The 16,990-nt window shown below is 32.6% G+C and overlaps 4 protein-coding genes and 2 long non-coding RNA genes across 6 annotated transcripts; all 6 read left to right on the top strand.

Annotated features, from left to right (window-relative positions):
• Window positions 1-458: 458 nt before the first annotated feature.
• LOC17892476 (B3 domain-containing protein At5g24050) lies at window positions 459-1,448 on the top strand. The gene has a single exon (XM_006300023.1). The coding sequence runs from the start codon at window positions 459-461 to the stop codon at window positions 1,446-1,448; it is 990 nt and encodes a 329-aa protein (XP_006300085.1).
• A 3,907-nt stretch (window positions 1,449-5,355) lies between these two features.
• On the top strand, window positions 5,356-6,206 carry LOC17893356. The gene is made up of 3 exons (XR_002834826.1): window positions 5,356-5,426; window positions 5,524-5,643; window positions 5,983-6,206. It is a non-coding gene; the product is annotated as an uncharacterized LOC17893356 (long non-coding RNA).
• A 170-nt stretch (window positions 6,207-6,376) lies between these two features.
• LOC111828543 (VIN3-like protein 2) lies at window positions 6,377-7,550 on the top strand. Its single transcript, XM_023785617.1, has 2 exons — window positions 6,377-6,492; window positions 6,898-7,550. The coding sequence occupies exons 1-2, from the start codon at window positions 6,377-6,379 to the stop codon at window positions 7,370-7,372; spliced, it is 591 nt and encodes a 196-aa protein (XP_023641385.1). The 3' UTR covers window positions 7,373-7,550.
• A 332-nt stretch (window positions 7,551-7,882) lies between these two features.
• On the top strand, window positions 7,883-8,443 carry LOC17892743 (putative defensin-like protein 234). The gene is made up of 2 exons (XM_006300043.2): window positions 7,883-8,039; window positions 8,189-8,443. Exons 1-2 carry the CDS (start codon window positions 7,973-7,975, stop codon window positions 8,341-8,343), a joined length of 222 nt encoding a protein of 73 aa, XP_006300105.1. The 5' UTR covers window positions 7,883-7,972; the 3' UTR covers window positions 8,344-8,443.
• Window positions 8,444-9,681: 1,238 nt separating this feature from the next.
• LOC111831724 lies at window positions 9,682-10,185 on the top strand. Its single transcript, XR_002834871.1, has 3 exons — window positions 9,682-9,800; window positions 9,939-10,035; window positions 10,140-10,185. It is a non-coding gene; the product is annotated as an uncharacterized LOC111831724 (long non-coding RNA).
• Window positions 10,186-14,468: 4,283 nt separating this feature from the next.
• LOC17893119 (cytochrome P450 82G1) lies at window positions 14,469-16,202 on the top strand. Its single transcript, XM_006297384.2, has 3 exons — window positions 14,469-15,392; window positions 15,492-15,711; window positions 15,799-16,202. The coding sequence occupies exons 1-3, from the start codon at window positions 14,469-14,471 to the stop codon at window positions 16,200-16,202; spliced, it is 1,548 nt and encodes a 515-aa protein (XP_006297446.1).
• Window positions 16,203-16,990: the final 788 nt, after the last annotated feature.

Raw genomic sequence — 16,990 nt, 5'->3', positions numbered from 1 at the left:
TTTTCAAGGAAAAGAAATGTTAATTTGTTAAGCGATCAAAACTATACTTAACTAAACGAACCTAAACAAAAAAGGAAAAAAGTTTCCTAATTATCAGTTTTTTACTTTTCTTCTCTCATCAGTCTCGGAAAAAAGGAAATAACGATATAAGGACTAAATCATAATTGTAAACTTACCTATCTATAATATTCCATTAACAAAAAGGAAAATTTTCACAACGGCTATAATTAGTTACTAATCACAGTAATTAACCTCACTAAACTCAAACCGTCAAACGAAATTACAAAAACCCTAACTTTAATGTAACCAAACAACTCAAATATTATATAAGGCAAGAGAGCCTCTCCTCATTCTCATTTTCACTCAGTTTCATATCTCTATCTCTCTCTCTACAATTTCCTTGCGCCTCACGTTTCAATTTGCTCTCAGAAGAAACTTGAGTCTCTGGTTCGATCACGATGAGTAGTATGAATCTCACAGCTTCAGAGAAAGATATGTGGTCGAACTTTTGTATACTGGTGGATGCGGCTGTTATGGTATCTGAAGACGAACAACGTTGTCGCAAGATTGTGTCTCACGAAGAAGAAGAAAGCTTTAAGAGAATCTTTTGTCTTGTCCCGAGAAAAACAAGGTCTTCTTTGTTGAAGAGACGATACAAACAACAAAATCTTAGTAAAGCACTTATCGATCTTAACGAGTTCCCTACTGATTCTGAGACAGAACAATGTTTCATCGCCTCTGATTTCGAGACAAAACCCTTACTAAACCCTAGTTCTGAACCTTGTTCTTCACTCTTACTCTTAGACTACAAGACTTCTGAGTTCGAGAAGACGGAGACGAAAGAGACACTAAACCCTAATTCCCCATGTTCTCTGTCTTTGTGCTTACCGGATAACAAAAGCCGCAAGAGACGTGCCGTGCAAGAGAGAAAGCGTAGTGGTGGATACAAGAAAGCAAAGGTTTCACCTTTATCACAGACGACGAAGAGAGAGGTACCTGAGTGGCTTGTCGAGGTGATGAGAGATATGAACGGAGCCAAAGACGCTAAACTAATCTTTGAGAAGACTCTCTTCGTGACTGATGTAAACCCAACACAGAACCGTCTCTCAATGCCTTTCAACAACTTACTCCGAAACGACTTCTTAACCCCTGTGGAGTCAAGAATCATAGACGAAGACATCAACAACAACAAGAAGATTGGAGTTGGAGCTATCCTCGTGGATCAATGGTCTAAAAAGTGGGGTGTGATGTTGAAAAGATGGGAGATGAAGAAAGATTCAGGTAGAGGAAGCTGGAATTACAATTTGATTTGTGGTTGGAACGACATCGTTGAGGCTAATGGATTAAAAGACGGCGACAAGATCACTCTTTGGTCTTTCAGGTGCTGTGGAATCCTCTGTTTTGCCATGGAACAGAGTTGCTCTTCCCTTGCTCTCTGTCTCTGCTAAGTGTCTTTGTGTCTGTTGAGAGAGACTATAACCTGATTGATCAACACGCACAGAGATCTACTATGGAGGTTTTTAGGTATATATAGTAACTTCTTGGAACTTTAGTTAACAAAACTAGGGCATTACTACGGTTGTGAACTATTAGTAACTTGTTCTTTCTATTGTTTCAGATTATGAACTTAGCATTTTCATTACATGAATCTAGTTTGTTGTTTGGTCTTACTTCAGTTACTGCGTTGTTACCTTTCTGAATTCTCAAAGTCTTTTGTTTTTGTTTGGTTTTTTAGTAAAGGTGTTTTGACTTTGTTTCTCGTTTCTAAATTATTCCCAACACATTCTAATTTTGTGTGCAGATGTGCCTTGTAATCTAACTTATAGAACTTAAAAGGATTCATTGAACCAAGAAATCATTTAACCAACTTAGGTTTTGTTTTTTTTTTTTTTATCGCAACTTTTATAATTAGAACATTTCAGAACCCCAAACTCTGGAGCTAAAAGAGTTTTATAGTTAATATTTTGTAACAAATATATACTTTGTCCAAAATAATAATTATACACATTATTAAATATGATCCATTTTCACGTTTATTAATATATATATTTTTACATTAATTGAGTATTATATAGTGTATTAAATCTCTGAAAAGATGATGAAAAAAAACATATGAAAAGAACTTGTATTAGAATTTAAATTTTATACGAAAACACCTTTTAAATGAACTAATAAAATGCTAAGGTGACAATAAAAAGCAGATGACACTTGGAAGTCTATTTTATATGTTATAAAACACACATATGTAAAATATTGTACTTATATTTTGCTTATATTTTACATAAATTATGCTAAATTTTTTTTTGGTTAATTAGGGATCAAAAGATTACAATTTTGAAAGTGACTTATTGTAGTTTGAATACATCACCTAATAATTTGTATACTTAACAATACTCTCTGTTTATTTTATTTTATTTTTATTTTTCAGTAGGAATATTCTCTATATTAGTATGAAATTGGGTATTTTTTCTATGAAAATGTATGAATTAGTTTTTAATGTTTCTAATAACAATAATGTGATTTTGTTTAACAGAGTAATGCATACTTAGCTGTGTGCAATACCCTGTTAATATTGCATTACCCTCTTAGATAATGTATACTTAGCTCGGACAGGTTTTATACAAACGAGTGACAATATTGTCATAGTTCCGATTTCTTCTTTAGCACCCAGCTATGTATGCATTACACTGTTAAACAAAATCACATCATTGCTATTAGAATTATAATATGCGTGTTGAATTAGTTTCTAGATTTTATATAGAAAATATTTTTTATAATAAATTTAAAAATTATTGTATTTAGTTTTTTTTTTAATAAAAAAGTTATAAAAAAAATTATTTATTAGAATTAGAAAAATATTAGTTAACGAAATGTGTAAGCGTTGTCTTGTACTTTAAGTGGCTCTCATATCTGAACAATTTTAAAATATGTATTTTACTCATAGGATATTTCATATACAAAACAGAACTGATGATACCACCAGTTTCAGTTTTTACAGTCACGACGATACGCAATGGTAAGTATGTGTTTAGACTTTAGATACATAATTGTTTTACTAATTGTTTGGCTAGAAGCTACTAATTGTTTTACTCAACGAGTCATATTTTCCCTAAACTTAAATTATTATCGTTTTTGTTTTTTATAACTGTGTTCCCATTATTTTATTTTGAAAGAGTTTCAATATTTTGTTTATTGCTTAAGAAGTTCAGTATATAATCTGATATAATTAAATTAAACAAAAATATATAACGAAGATATACAACAATTGGCAGCATTCTATACACTATGTAATGTTTTGAAGCATTTCTATCTTTTTTTCATATTGGTTTTAGTTTACAATTATTTTTATAGGTTCACAAAACATCTAAAAAATTATTAGCTCTGAATTACTTTTATATGTAGTTTATAATATGCAATGTAAATTATACTCTATATGTACATCAAATACTTTGTAAACTTTATGAACAATCACACCTACAATTTATATTTTATATAATTCAATGTAAACTGTACTCAATATATCAAACAATCAAACACATATATGATATACCATAATCACAAATTAATAAATAAAAAATATAAAAACAACTAAATACATGCAACCATCTACTTATACTATATGAGACAAAATCATTTTTACTCACAGTTCATAATGTGATATATATAGATACTATTGTATATGAAAAATCAAAGCTTAAACTCCTTCCACAAGGTTTTAAAAAAAAAAAAAAAAAAAAACTCCTTCCACACAACACAGAGCTTCACAGAATCTCAGACCACACATGTTTCACGTGGCTTCTCTGGCCTACTATATATGTATACTTGTCATCATAAGAAAACGAATTTGTATGTATTCTATACATGAACATCATTGGAGATTATATTTATATTCCTTACGTGATATCACAATAAGACGAATTTAAACCACTTTAGATATTTCTTTTCTTCCCTTGTGTGTTAAACATGGATGTATTATGGAATGTCAATTCAAAATGTGGAATTTACCGAGTGGTACTACCTCAATTGGTAAAGATTTTTGTCAAAAGTTTAGAGTTCGCCAGTTTGAGTAGCGCTTGAAACGAAACCATATAACATGCTCTGATCTCGGACATGAGAAGATGTATGGACTTATACACCAAGAGGTCTGGGGTTCGAGTCCCAGATAATGCGATTTATTAATAATTATGCACATTAAACAAGGCAAATTTATAGGAGATCCCATGCGATGCGCAATTATAGTCGTTCGCCGTGATTCTAACTATTGAAGGGAAGAAAGTGTTCAAGATCAACTTGGAGAAGGAAGGTGACCAGGATTAACATGGAGTGTTGTCAATAGTGAATCTAATCGAATCAGAAGTAATTGCCCATAGTAGAATTTGCTTTGTAACAGTTATAATAATTTGCAATAATTAATAAATCTAAAGACGATAAAAAAAAACCACAATCTAATAACACCCCTAAGCTTCGACATAGAATATAGTTTAATTGCAAAATCTAAACAATAATTCTCATTTTTAAAGCTAAACCATAATTCTCATTTATAAACCCAAACCAATATTATAACCCGTACTAATTGTATAATCTAAAACTTGATTTTCCTTTATAGAAAAACAGGCATATAGTCACGTTCGTGTTCATATCTAATTTTGTTAATATTTAGATAAAAATAGAAACATACTTAAACCTATCGTAAAAGGAAATATAAAAAATAAGTATTAAAAAAATTCTATATTTTTAAAGCTAAACCATAATTCTCATTTATAAACCCAGATCGACATTATAACTCGTTTTAATTGTAAACTCTAAACTTTGATTCTCCTTTATAGAAAAAACCGACATATAGGACTCGTTTAATTGTAAATAAATCTAAGCTTCTTAAGAAAGACATAGCTAAAAATAGGTTAATATTTTTAATTTATCAAAATTTTCTAAAGTAGAAAATCTTTTTAATACTTATTTTTTATATTTCTTTTTACGAGAGGTTTAAGTATGTTTATATTTTTATCTAAATAATAACAAAATTAGGTACGAACACGTGACAACATCTTAGTTTATTTGATACATGCCACAATCTTGTGAGTTATTAACTTTTGAATTTGAAACCAAACTTTATATAATAAGAGATATGCTAATGACACATTTTTGTTGTAAATAAGTTCAAAATCCAACACTTTTTTCAAAATGTTAATAATAGATTCGAACTGTGCCTCTGGGTCTCTCGTCCAACATTGGATTGGTTATTGGGCTTTTAAAGTCCAAATTAGTGGGCTTAAAACGAGCTGGCCCAAAATATTTTAAAACGTCAACGTTTTTAGAAACTCAATCTCAGTTTTCTCTTCTTCTCAATCGACGAAGGCTAAAGCTTCATCTCACAAAATTTTTGAGCTTCATCTCAATCGTGCCAAGGCTAAAGCTTCATCTCCCAGGTATAAATCTCATATAAGATAATTGGGTTTTTGAAAATTTCCATTTCGAGTTATCTCCATGAATCTGATTTCGTTAAAAATCCCATCTTTTGAGCAGGAGAAAGAGAGAGAAGCAGTTTTGGTTTACAAGGCTGCATAGTTTCTGACGGTAGAGACTAGAGCAGACCTTGAACGCCTCCGTATCTGCGTTTCTCTTCGCTCAGATCCCAGGAAAAAGGTTTCAGCTTTGATTTTTAACCTCGTTTTCCGATTTGGGTGTAAGGTTGTGGTTTGAAATAGGTGAAAATTTGAACCAAGTCATCAACTTTTTTCGATTTTGGTTTCCATTTCGTTTTAACGCCTTCAAAGAGAGGGAAATATGCAAAAGGCTTAAGCTTTTCTCGATTTTGGGTCTAAAGTTTGGGTTTGCTTCAGACTTTTTTATTTATTTAGTTTTGGGTTTGACTTCAAAGAGATGCATTTCGTTTATCAAGTTTTATTGTGTGTTTCAGCTTCTGTTTGATCTAAGCCAAGTTATGTTTTCAAATCTCAGCTCTGTTCTGATCAAACATTGCAGAGAATATGCCAAGAACGACCCGAATGGCAGTAAGACACTAAACATACTTGAAGCAGTTCAGAAACTTTGCAGAGACAGTGGAGTCCACTAGTATATTTAGTGTAGTAGATTGATGTCAAAGTATGGGATTTGGCTGTCAATATAAACTTGTAGTTATATGGATCTTGTCTTGGAATAAGACTGCTTTTAATTATATATGAAAGTCAGTCCTTAAGTTAGCTCTACATTGGCTTGTCTTGGCGTGATCTTGTCTTGTGTCTGCTTCAGTTTCAACCATTTCGCTTTCAATATGCTAAATATCAGTTATGATGTTTCAGTATGGATTTTTTGTCACTAGAAAGAGTTGCTATTCTAAATGCTGAAAATGAACACATGGAGATGGAGATGGACATGAATGAAGAAACAGAAACTCATGGACAAGCACAAGCACAAAGTATCACTCAACCAACACAACCAGCTCGAGTACAACCAGCCCGACGATCTCGCAGAAGAACTCCACGTATTCAACCGGTACGTCCAAAACGTCTAAAAGCTAATATGTTGGAAAGAGTTTACTTCTGTAGGAATAGAGGAAGATGGTAAAGAAAGGGCTAAATGTCACCACTGTGGTATTAAGTTAGTAATAGATACTAAGTCATATGGAACATCAACATTGAACCGCCATTTAGATTTATGTCCAAATAAACCTCCATCTGTTGATAGGCCTGAATATGATCACAAAATTGATAGAGAGATGATTTCTGAAGCAATCATATATCATGATCTACCGTTGTATCCGGATTGTCAAATTTCTGACAAGCAAATCTCAGTTGAAAGGAGATTGGTGATCATTAATATGTTTAGGATCACTTAGCTAAGCTAAAGGAGATTGGCAGAACCGCAGAAGCATATCTTTGAGGATGAACCATAATCTCAATTGAGGTTTAAACATATTCGTTACCTGGCTACCACGACGAATCTTGTTAGTAACAGAAACAATTCAGATGCGAGTTTGCCAATCACTCCCTTCAGGTCAGACGAAATCAAGAACCGTCAAGCTAGAAACGAAAAAGCTGTCAACTTTAACAACGGGGATCATTCAGCGAACAGAGGATCAGAGAGCGGACTAGAGCATTGTGTGAAGGTCATAAGACAACTCGAGTGTTCAGGACACATTGACAAGAATTTCAGGCAGAAGTTTTTGACTTGGTACAGTCTAAGAGCGACGTCACAAGAGATTAGAGTTGTGAAGATATTCATCGACACGTTCATTGATGATCCCATGGCTTTAGCTGAGCAGCTCACTGATACATTCGAGGATCGTGTTTCGATCAAGCGCTCAGGGAACGGTGGTAGCGGCGGTGCGTCTGCGGTTGTTCCATCTGGATTCTGTATGAAGCTGTGGCATTAGAGGAACGGGGCCTCTCTCTCATATATGGGTTTAAAAATCGTTCTTTTATTTTAGAGCTTCTTTCTTGTCATTTTCAAAACTTTATTCTAATTATTGGGAAATTTGCATTATTGGAACATTTCCATGCAAGAACAGTATTCTATTTCTTTCATTAAATATAAAAAGTTAATTACAAATCTATAGATTTCCAAAACCTTTTAGATTTTGAAACTATTACAATTTACAAACAAATTTTGTATAGTATAACTAACCCATCATAAAAGATTTGAATCATTTAATTACACTTTGACCCAAAAAAAAAGATTTCAAAGAATTAAATTAAAGATTACCTTCCAAACTAATTTAAGATATCCCATATTAAATAATAAAGATTACCTTCCAAAATTAAATGATATGTTGACCAAGAAAGGATTAAAGTAATTTATGTTATATATGCTAACTAAAACTTTTTGTTGACTACGTTTGTATATATCTACAGGTGTATATATATACATTGAGAAACACATAATGTGTATTCATCCATTGAAAACAAGAGTGAAAAAGATAGTTAAAATTAGCACAAATAAGAGTGACAAATACAAAATCCACACCAAAAGAATCATGAAATCTGTTACTTTGTTGTTGGTTTCTTGCATTCTTGTGTCTTTCATTATGGGACATGTCAAAGGTATAATCCAAAAACCCCTAATCTTTTGTCAACTACAATGTATGTTTTTTTTTTTTTTCTCAAAAACAAAGGGTTTCTACGCATGGTGTTTTAGTCCTCAATAATTAAGATCTGATTTATGTTGTTGTTGATATATAAAAAATTAACAGAAGTGGAAGCTCAGAAGGATATATTCTTGGGAGGATGCGGCAAGGACGGAAACAAAACATGCATAAACGACTTTGTTAAGAAAGGAGCCAATAAGCCTAGTAGTTGCGAGTGTGATGACTTCGGCGACGAACATTTATGTCGATGTGTCATGTAATGTTCCTTGCTAGTTTTTTTCTTTTGAATTTGTTGTAGTCCAACAAATATAATTTACTATGAATAATCTAATACATAATAAGGAAACTGGTTTTTATTATGATATGAAATTCTGAATCTTTTTCAATGTTGGAAAAATCATAAAGAAGATAGACTTAGATTACGTTTTGTTTTCCTTAAGACCCTCTGCATCCATTTCATAGTCACTTCTTAGATTATAACATCATAAATTATATAAACATTGTTACAATATTTGTTTCAGAATGAATTTAAAGATTAAGTTCCACAAAAATAATTAAAGATACACATTAATTTTGATTTATACGTTTAAGAAACATTCATGATTCGTCATTGAGTGTATATCTCCTAGGTCGTGTAAACTATTATCTCAGAAGATCTCTAAAAGTTCAACTAAATTTATTAATACGTTAGTTAGATAAAATCAAGATTAAAATAGAAAATATTTCTTAGCTGGCCTAATTTTGACTTAAATCACCAACCTCGATCGATCTAGAGATATGCTTCTACGGTTCTGCCAATTTCCTTTGAGAGGTTGCTTCTGACGACGAATCTTGATTTTATTAAACCTCCAATTGCATGATGAACCTCAATTGCACGTACACCATCTAGATTTAGCTTAGCTAAGTGATCTTAATCCTAACCTTTGAAAGAAGCTTAATCTCTGACAAGCAAATCTCAGTTGAAAGGAGATTGGTGACAAGAATGGCACCAGGTTTACCAAAGTCAAAAGGTACAGTAAAATCAGCTGTGAATTCAAGGCACCTCACAGCCTTTGGGAGTCCAAGCACCGGACTTTACAAATTTTTCGCAGAGAAACCAACCAAGACGCTATATAGTTTGCTGAGAGTATTAAAGGATTAGTTTCAGGGGAAGTTGAAATGAAGTGACTTGAATTACTAGTGTGATCAGACATCATGCATTTCTATTCGTTTATGTACAATCTTGCATCTCTCTTCTTGTCACTAGGCAGCATACTTGGATCTTTGAACTAGCTGAGTTCCCAAAACATGCTGATGTTTGTTCTTTCTTAACAACCATATATATAGACTACTTTTCATCCTCAATGATCTTGCTTATACAAGTACGCTTCATAACTGTTCTAATGGCCACTTGAAGGTTGCTGCCTATATAAATTTGTGATTTGACAAGTACCTATGTTGGTTGGCATCTTTGGACTAATCCTTAACTAACCGTGAAATTATTGATGGTTTCAGGTTGTGGTAACACTGTCTGCATACTAGCTTACTAGCTAGACATGGTCTTGGTCAAATAGTTGTACTGTCCCATATTCTCTTGGCTCTTGCAGGGAAAGTTAACTGACGGAACTGTCTTTGATTCAAGTTTTTGAGAGAGGTGACCCTATTGAGTTGGCTGATTTAGACAAGACTTGGCTGAGTTTGATGTCAAGAAGGCCCTTGAAATCGATCCCAACAACAGGTTCCCTCTCTCTTACTCTTATAACCCTCTTATCTATACCAGATTTAGCTTTGATATCTTTTAATCCAGAGTTGCAATGTCTTCTTCATACACTAAAGTCAACGACGTTATATTTGCTATTTGATTTTCGAATGACAGGGAAGTGAAGCTGGAGCAGAGAAAGTTGAAGGAGAGAATGAAGGAGTTCAACAAAAAGGATGCCAAGTTTTACGGAAACATGTTTGCAAAACTAACTGTAAGTATCTCTATAGATAACCCAATGGTTTGATCATATCTTGTTACACGAAGATGAAAACATGATGATAACCAAAATCTGTATTGGTGGGAATTTATTTGCAGAAGGAATCATCAAAAGATGGAGAGCCCATGAACACCTAGAGTCTTGAAAAAACGTTCTAAAAGAACTCTGCATTTTCATTTTCTTCTCGTTCCCTTTGTTGCAATGTTATTTTAGTTTTATCAAACTGAGCGTTAGTGACATTTATAAAACAGAAGACTTGATTTAGAGATTAAACGCATGTGTTGTTTCTTTCTTCTGCTATTGGTAGAGTACATGGAACTATCTAAGTGCAAAAGCCTAACTCTCAAGAATCACTTGTGTTCTTGTTATGGTATCGAGTATATCTACAGTTCATGTTACATCTAATGATCTAATCCTTGAGTTGACCTAGTGTAAGAATCTGAAATAACATGCATTGGTATGGAACGGTGGATACGTTCATCTTAGGATTCAATTTTCAAGTTCGTCGACCTGTCTCTTCCGTATTCTCGCGAGATGTTTGAATATATATGCATCTTGATGAGATTTTTGTGTCCACACATATCCGCATTGAATAAATATGAAAGAGATGTTTGAATATATCTCCGCACTGAATGCACCTTGACGTTGTAGGAAATATAAAACTCTAGTCATACGTTTTAAACACTGAATCCACCTTTACATATATGTGATATGATCATGGTGAGGAATTAATCTCAATTTCGGCACTTGGAAGATCTGGAGTTTATATTCTCGAATTAGAGATGATACACAACTCAAAGACGAGATGATATATTGAATGACGCTACAAAAGGATGCGGAAAAGCCTTATGATAAGTAAAAAGAAAATCAAAATTCGACATACGAAAACAGATCCATGATCTATTTTTAAGAGAGGTTAAGATAACATATTTCATGTACAAGCTCATTTCCTATATATTTTTTTGTGGTATTTTTGGAAAAAAAAACAATTGTGATATTTTTATAAAAAAACTTAAAAAGTAGTATATAAAGGTAATTCTCTTGTTTATATATATATTTTTTTGGTTGAGAAAATTGTTTAAAATATATCTGTTAATTGCAAAGCGTACAAGGTTTGTTTTAGGAATATTTAGATTTTATATTATTTCATCTAAAATATCGGAAAGTATCTATATTTATAATCAAATATATGGTTAATTAAAAAAATGTTTTCCTTAAATGGAAACTATTTTTGACTATGACGGAATGTTCTTGTTTATCAATGCGTCAAATATAGAGATGCATACGAGTGGCTCCGCTAAACTTGTACGATCTTTGATCTATCTTTTTGTGTTGAAAACCCAAATTTTGCTTATCTATACTATTAATTGGGTTTGCAAAAAATGTAGCCAAACAGATCCTAATATTAAAAAAATTCATAAAACTTATACTTATTGTCAAACATAATTCATGACAGCAAAATATATTTTCCAAGAAAAAAAATCAGCTTTAAAAGATAAAATCAAAACTAATACCTAACCAATAATCATGGAAAATAACCCGGCACGTATGTGCGAGTCCATCACTAGTTCTTTATGTAGCCTCTTCTTTCTTTGATTCTTTCTAGGATGGGGGAGAATAAATTGGGTATACCGAAGCATCACTCAACCTTCCTAATGGTGGAACTTCTTTCGAAACACACATCATCATGGTGAAAGACTCCAAGGCCTTGCACTTGTGCATTACCTAACCGTGGTACCAGCCCAACATCTTCAAGAAGGAGAGGAGAACGTTGTTGTTGAAGATGGTGCTGATGAAGACGGTGGTGCTTGAAAAGATCCAGCCCGTTTTTTTTTAACATGCAAACCGGATTAACTCAAACCAACTAAACCATCCTAATCAATTTAAATCATTATATTCCAAATTAAACCGATCAACCAACAATCTATATATACATTCTTGAAGTACATTTGGTACTAAAATCTATTTAGGTTTATAACATTTTTATTTTATAATATTTGCATAATCAAACCCTTGCCAATTGAATAAATAACAAAACTTAAAAGTAAATTTTGTAATTAAATCACAAGCAAATCGTAAAGTTGGAAACAAATATTATTACATCAAAAAGATTTCCTAAAATCTCTTTCTTTAATAAATCGAATCTCTCTTCAATATATTTATATAATCTTATTTTTTTTTAATTTATATTATTACATAAAATATATTTATAATAAAAATAAAAAAAAATTTCAAATGCAATTTAAATTTTTGAAAACGGACTTATATAACTCAAACGGTAAAGGAAAAAATATATGTACAACGTCTACATAAGATAAAAATACTTTTAATGACAAAAAAAGGTAAAAAGTTTTAGATAATAGTTCAAAACCATTATATATAGTACTAATATGTTCACAAATACAAATGAACATGAACTTTGATTTCTTAGGTAACCAAATTAAAAAATTTATTCAGTTTAATCTGGTTCTTTACATAAGAAAAATAAAACTTTTAAAAAGTTTCAAAATATTATAAAATTTAATTTTTAAAAAGTTTAAATTATTATAAATATCAAAACTTTTAAAAGCTGCAAATTATAATATTTAATTTTAAAGTATTATAGAATATTTAAAATATTTAAAATCTAAAAATATTTAAAATATAAAAATATTGTAAATAAATATGATTGAAGGGGTATGATTATATTTTTCTTACAAGTTGTCTATATTAAAATTTGTTTACGGGTTAAGTTAAAATATAAATTTTTATTTACAACAAATCATCCCGCGGGTTTTTTTTGGTGGGAAGTGTATGGCGGATTGACTACATATATATATGAGTCTACTTATTATACAAATTCATAAAATTATATAAATTAAAATAATATAAACACGTATAAAACTAGACTATATAAACCAATTTCGAAAATGATTAATCAAACAAATATATTAAATTAGGTAAATCCTAGTTTCCAATATATTCAAAAGCGCAAGTGTACTTTCTCAAAAATGTTAAGCGTACTTTCTCAAAAATGTTAACAATTTCCAATTCAACCAACAACGACGATTTGCTAAGCGTACTTTCTCAAAATGTTAAATTACCACACAAAAAAAACAATCTAGATATGTAAAATGATGAAAGTTCTACAACAAAGCATTGGGGTAAATCATCAAAGGAGCCAGTTTATACATTAAAGAAATAACTACAAAGTCTTAAAAAACCCCCAAAAAAAAAAGATGAATCTATCGGTGTAGACACCATTTTTTATTGAATCGAAATAGATTGCAAAAATTAATAATTTCTATGTAAAGATTACAAACATAGTGTTAGATTTAAAAATTGTGATAACCTATTAAAGTTCGTAGAAAAATAAAAAAAAACTATAATATGCAATTATATTGATGAATAAACTTATACTATATGAGACAAATAAATGATAATCACAGTTCCTAATTATGAAACACTAAATGAGAAAATCAAGCTTTAAGTCCTTACACAGAGTATCACATACCACACATGTTTCACGTGGCTTCTCTGGCCTACTATATATACGTGTTATCATAAGAAAACGAATTTGTATGTATTCTATACGTGAACATCATTGGAGATTATATGTATATTTCATACGTGATATCACAATAATTAGACGAATTTAAACCACTTTGGATATTTATTTTTCTTTCGTGTGCGTTAAACATGCATGTGATATATATGGAGGAAATGTCAAATTCAAAATGTGAAACTTGAATTTTTTTAAGGATGGCCACATAAATTCAACTATACAAACATGTGATGACTAATAACTCGTACAACTCATGTCGTTTTGCTTATCATGTATGGTGTGAATTTTACGTATAGACTTTATCAACAGAGACTTCAACGAAAAATCAAAACTATAAGGACACTAACGAAACCCCACAAAGTTGATGGTGTCTTTGGATCTTATCAAGCAGTACTAAGCTAGCTCCATATATAGCTAACTATCCTTTAATTTGATTCCTAGTAGTACATAGCACATGGAGTATTAAAGGACCTTTTGATTAGTTATCTATGGAGCTAGCTTAGTACTTGATTAGCTATGGAGCTAGCTTAGTCCCTGATTAGCTATGGAGCTAGCTTAGTGTTTGATTTGCTATCAAACGACCTTTTTACCTTTCTTTAACTCTGAGGTACGTAGTTCTATTGCGTAAGTATGACTAAATTTGAGTGACGTATTTTTTTAATACAAATATAAAGTAAAAAAAAGGGTCGTTACGTTTAATATTCTATCGTCGAAGTGGTTGTGAAACTTAGGCAACATTTTTATGACATTTATAATGCATACATATAGTGAACGAAAGCTACATTGTATTACCTCATAGCTCATACCTTACTACTTACTATATATATACGCCTTAAAGGAAGCTACATTCTCATTATCTCATACCTCAAACAAAACAACCACCATGATTCTTATCTTTAGTACTCTCCAATTTTCTCTCTTCTCTTTGGCCCTTGCAACCGTCGGTTATATTTTTCTTAGAAAAAGATTGAGTAAATGTGAAGATGAGAGCGTAACCATCCCTGAGCCATCGGGGGCTTGGCCTTTATTCGGACACCTCCATCTTCTGCGCGGTAAAGACCTCATTTTCAAGAAACTAGCTGCCATGTCCGACAAACTCGGTCCTATCTTCTCACTCAAGTTAGGGTTTTATAAGCTGGTTGTAGCCAGCGACCCTAAAACGGTGAAAGATTGTTTCACCACCAACGACTTGGCTCTAGCAACCAGGCCTAATATAGCCTTTGGTCGGTACGTAGGCTATAACAATGCAATTCTGGCGCTGGCTCCTTATGGAGACTATTGGCGTGAGTTGCGTAAGATTTCCACGGTTCATCTATTCTCAAACCAGAGTATAGAGATGCTTGGCCATGTTCGTTCTTTTGAAGTAAACGCGTTGATGAAACACTTATACAAAGAGTGTGGTGGTACGTCTACGGTGAAGATTGACATGTTATTCGAGTTTTTGACCTTCAATATAATCCTTAGGAAGATGGTCGGGAAGAGGGTTGGATTCGGCAAAGTGAATAGCGAGGAATGGCGTTATAAGGAGGCGATGAAGAACAGCGAGTACTTAGCTGTGGTTCCTATGATAGGCGACGTAATTCCATGGCTAGGATGGTTAGATTTCGTGAAAATTTCTCAAATGAAAAGAACGTTTAAGGAGCTTGACGTAGTCATCACCAAATGGCTCCAAGAACGTCTCAAGAAGAGATCAAGAAATGAGAAGGATGGAGAAAAGACAATCATGGATCTACTTCTCGACATCTTACCAGAAGATATTGTGATATGTGGACATGAACGCGATGTCATTGTGAAGGCAACAATTTTGGTATGTACAGTTTCACAACTCTTGTTATTCTTGGATACAAGATTTAACTCACAACATTATAATGTGTTTTGAAATGAACTGTTCTGTTTCTTGTTATAGGTTCTCACATTAACGGGATCAGACAGCACATCCATTACTCTGACATGGGCCGTATCACTGCTACTAAACAACCCATCTACTTTAAAAGCAGCACAAGAAGAGATTGAAAAGTGTGTCGGGAAAGGTAGATGGGTTGAAGAATCTGACATAGGAAACCTTAAGTACCTACAAGCTATTGTGAAGGAAACTCACCGGCTTTACCCACCAGCTCCTCTTACAGGTTACAAATCAAAGTTTCTCAAATGTCTTTCTAATTCTTGTTTATCTTGTAAAATCTTATAAACCTATTAATTGATGAACTGATCAGGAATACGCGAAGCAAGTGAAGATTGTTTTGTGGGAGGGTACCGTGTTGAGAAAGGCACACGTTTGCTAGTCAACATCTGGAAACTTCATAGGGATCCCAAGATTTGGACTGACCCCAAAACCTTTAAGCCTGAGAGGTTCATGGATGAGAAATCACAATGTGGAAAGAGCGACTTTGAGTACATTCCTTTCAGTTCAGGGAGAAGGTCTTGTCCAGGGATCAATCTTGGTCTAAGAGTTGTTCACATCGTGTTGGCTCAGTTGCTTCAAGGGTTTGAGTTACGAAAAGTTTCTAATGAACCATTGGATATGGCTGAAGGGCCTGGTTTAGCCTTGCCAAAGATTAACCCGGTCGAAGTGGTTGTAATGCCTCGACTTAACCCTGAGTTGTACTGTTTACTCTAAACCATTATGTAATATGTACTCCATAAGTATTTGAAGCTTTTCGTTTATTTTCATAATATAACAAAACAGTATAAATCTATAAGTCCTATAAACTGAAAGCATCTTCTTAAAGATATTAAAACATCTTCACTTCTCCATTAGATTAGTTTTAGATTCTTTTGTTTTTTTAATGTGAACAATATTTACCAAAACAAATATTTTAGTGTAGATCAAGAACTTGACGTAGCGATAGAGGTTTAGACTTGTATCCCCTGAAACTGCAGAATCATTGTTCTTAAAATTATTCTGATGCAAAAGTAAAACTTTCATTAGGCTGCAACTGTGACTAAGCTTATCAAAAGCATTGACCAGTATCAGGCCCGACCCGAGTCTAAAGCCCGTGAAGCAAGGGTTTTAGGCAGCAAATGAAAATAAAACATTTTAGGGTATCAACTCACAAAATGTTATTATGGTGCGGTGGTTTTATGCATTAATTTTTTCTGGTACGGGGTTAAAATCTTGAAAATTGCTATTTTTAGCATCTTTATTTTAACTCATTTAATGGGTTGATCAAAAAACCATTTTTTTGCTTTAAGCAGCCAAATTACTTGAGCCGGCCCTGATCATAATCACACATCTCTCACATGAAAGGACATGGCAAGGGCAAGTTTGAAGACACATTGCGAATGGTTTGCAACAAGGTGTCTCTAATGTGCATCAAATATAAACATGAATTTTTTTGTTGGATAAAGTTTAAGTTTATACAAAAAAAAATTAAACAATATATTCTAAAACGGAGGGAGTATGTT

This window comes from Capsella rubella, unplaced genomic scaffold (genome assembly GCF_000375325.1).
Source record: "Capsella rubella cultivar Monte Gargano unplaced genomic scaffold, Caprub1_0 scaffold_3, whole genome shotgun sequence".
Lineage (NCBI taxonomy): Eukaryota > Viridiplantae > Streptophyta > Magnoliopsida > Brassicales > Brassicaceae > Capsella > Capsella rubella.
This window is presented reverse-complemented; position numbering and strand designations above follow the sequence as displayed.

Coding starts and splice junctions, on each gene's coding strand:
- LOC17892476 (XM_006300023.1), top strand. CDS start 459: ATGAGTAGTATGAATCTCACAGCTTCAGAGAAAGATATGTGGTCGAAC.
- LOC111828543 (XM_023785617.1), top strand. CDS start 6,377: ATGAAGAAACAGAAACTCATGGACAAGCACAAGCACAAAGTATCACTC. Junction 6,493..6,897: donor GAACTCCACGTATTCAACCG/GTACGTCCAAAA, acceptor ACCATAATCTCA/ATTGAGGTTTAAACATATTC.
- LOC17892743 (XM_006300043.2), top strand. CDS start 7,973: ATGAAATCTGTTACTTTGTTGTTGGTTTCTTGCATTCTTGTGTCTTTC. Junction 8,040..8,188: donor CATTATGGGACATGTCAAAG/GTATAATCCAAA, acceptor AAAAATTAACAG/AAGTGGAAGCTCAGAAGGAT.
- LOC17893119 (XM_006297384.2), top strand. CDS start 14,469: ATGATTCTTATCTTTAGTACTCTCCAATTTTCTCTCTTCTCTTTGGCC. Junction 15,393..15,491: donor TTGTGAAGGCAACAATTTTG/GTATGTACAGTT, acceptor TTCTTGTTATAG/GTTCTCACATTAACGGGATC. Junction 15,712..15,798: donor CCCACCAGCTCCTCTTACAG/GTTACAAATCAA, acceptor TGAACTGATCAG/GAATACGCGAAGCAAGTGAA.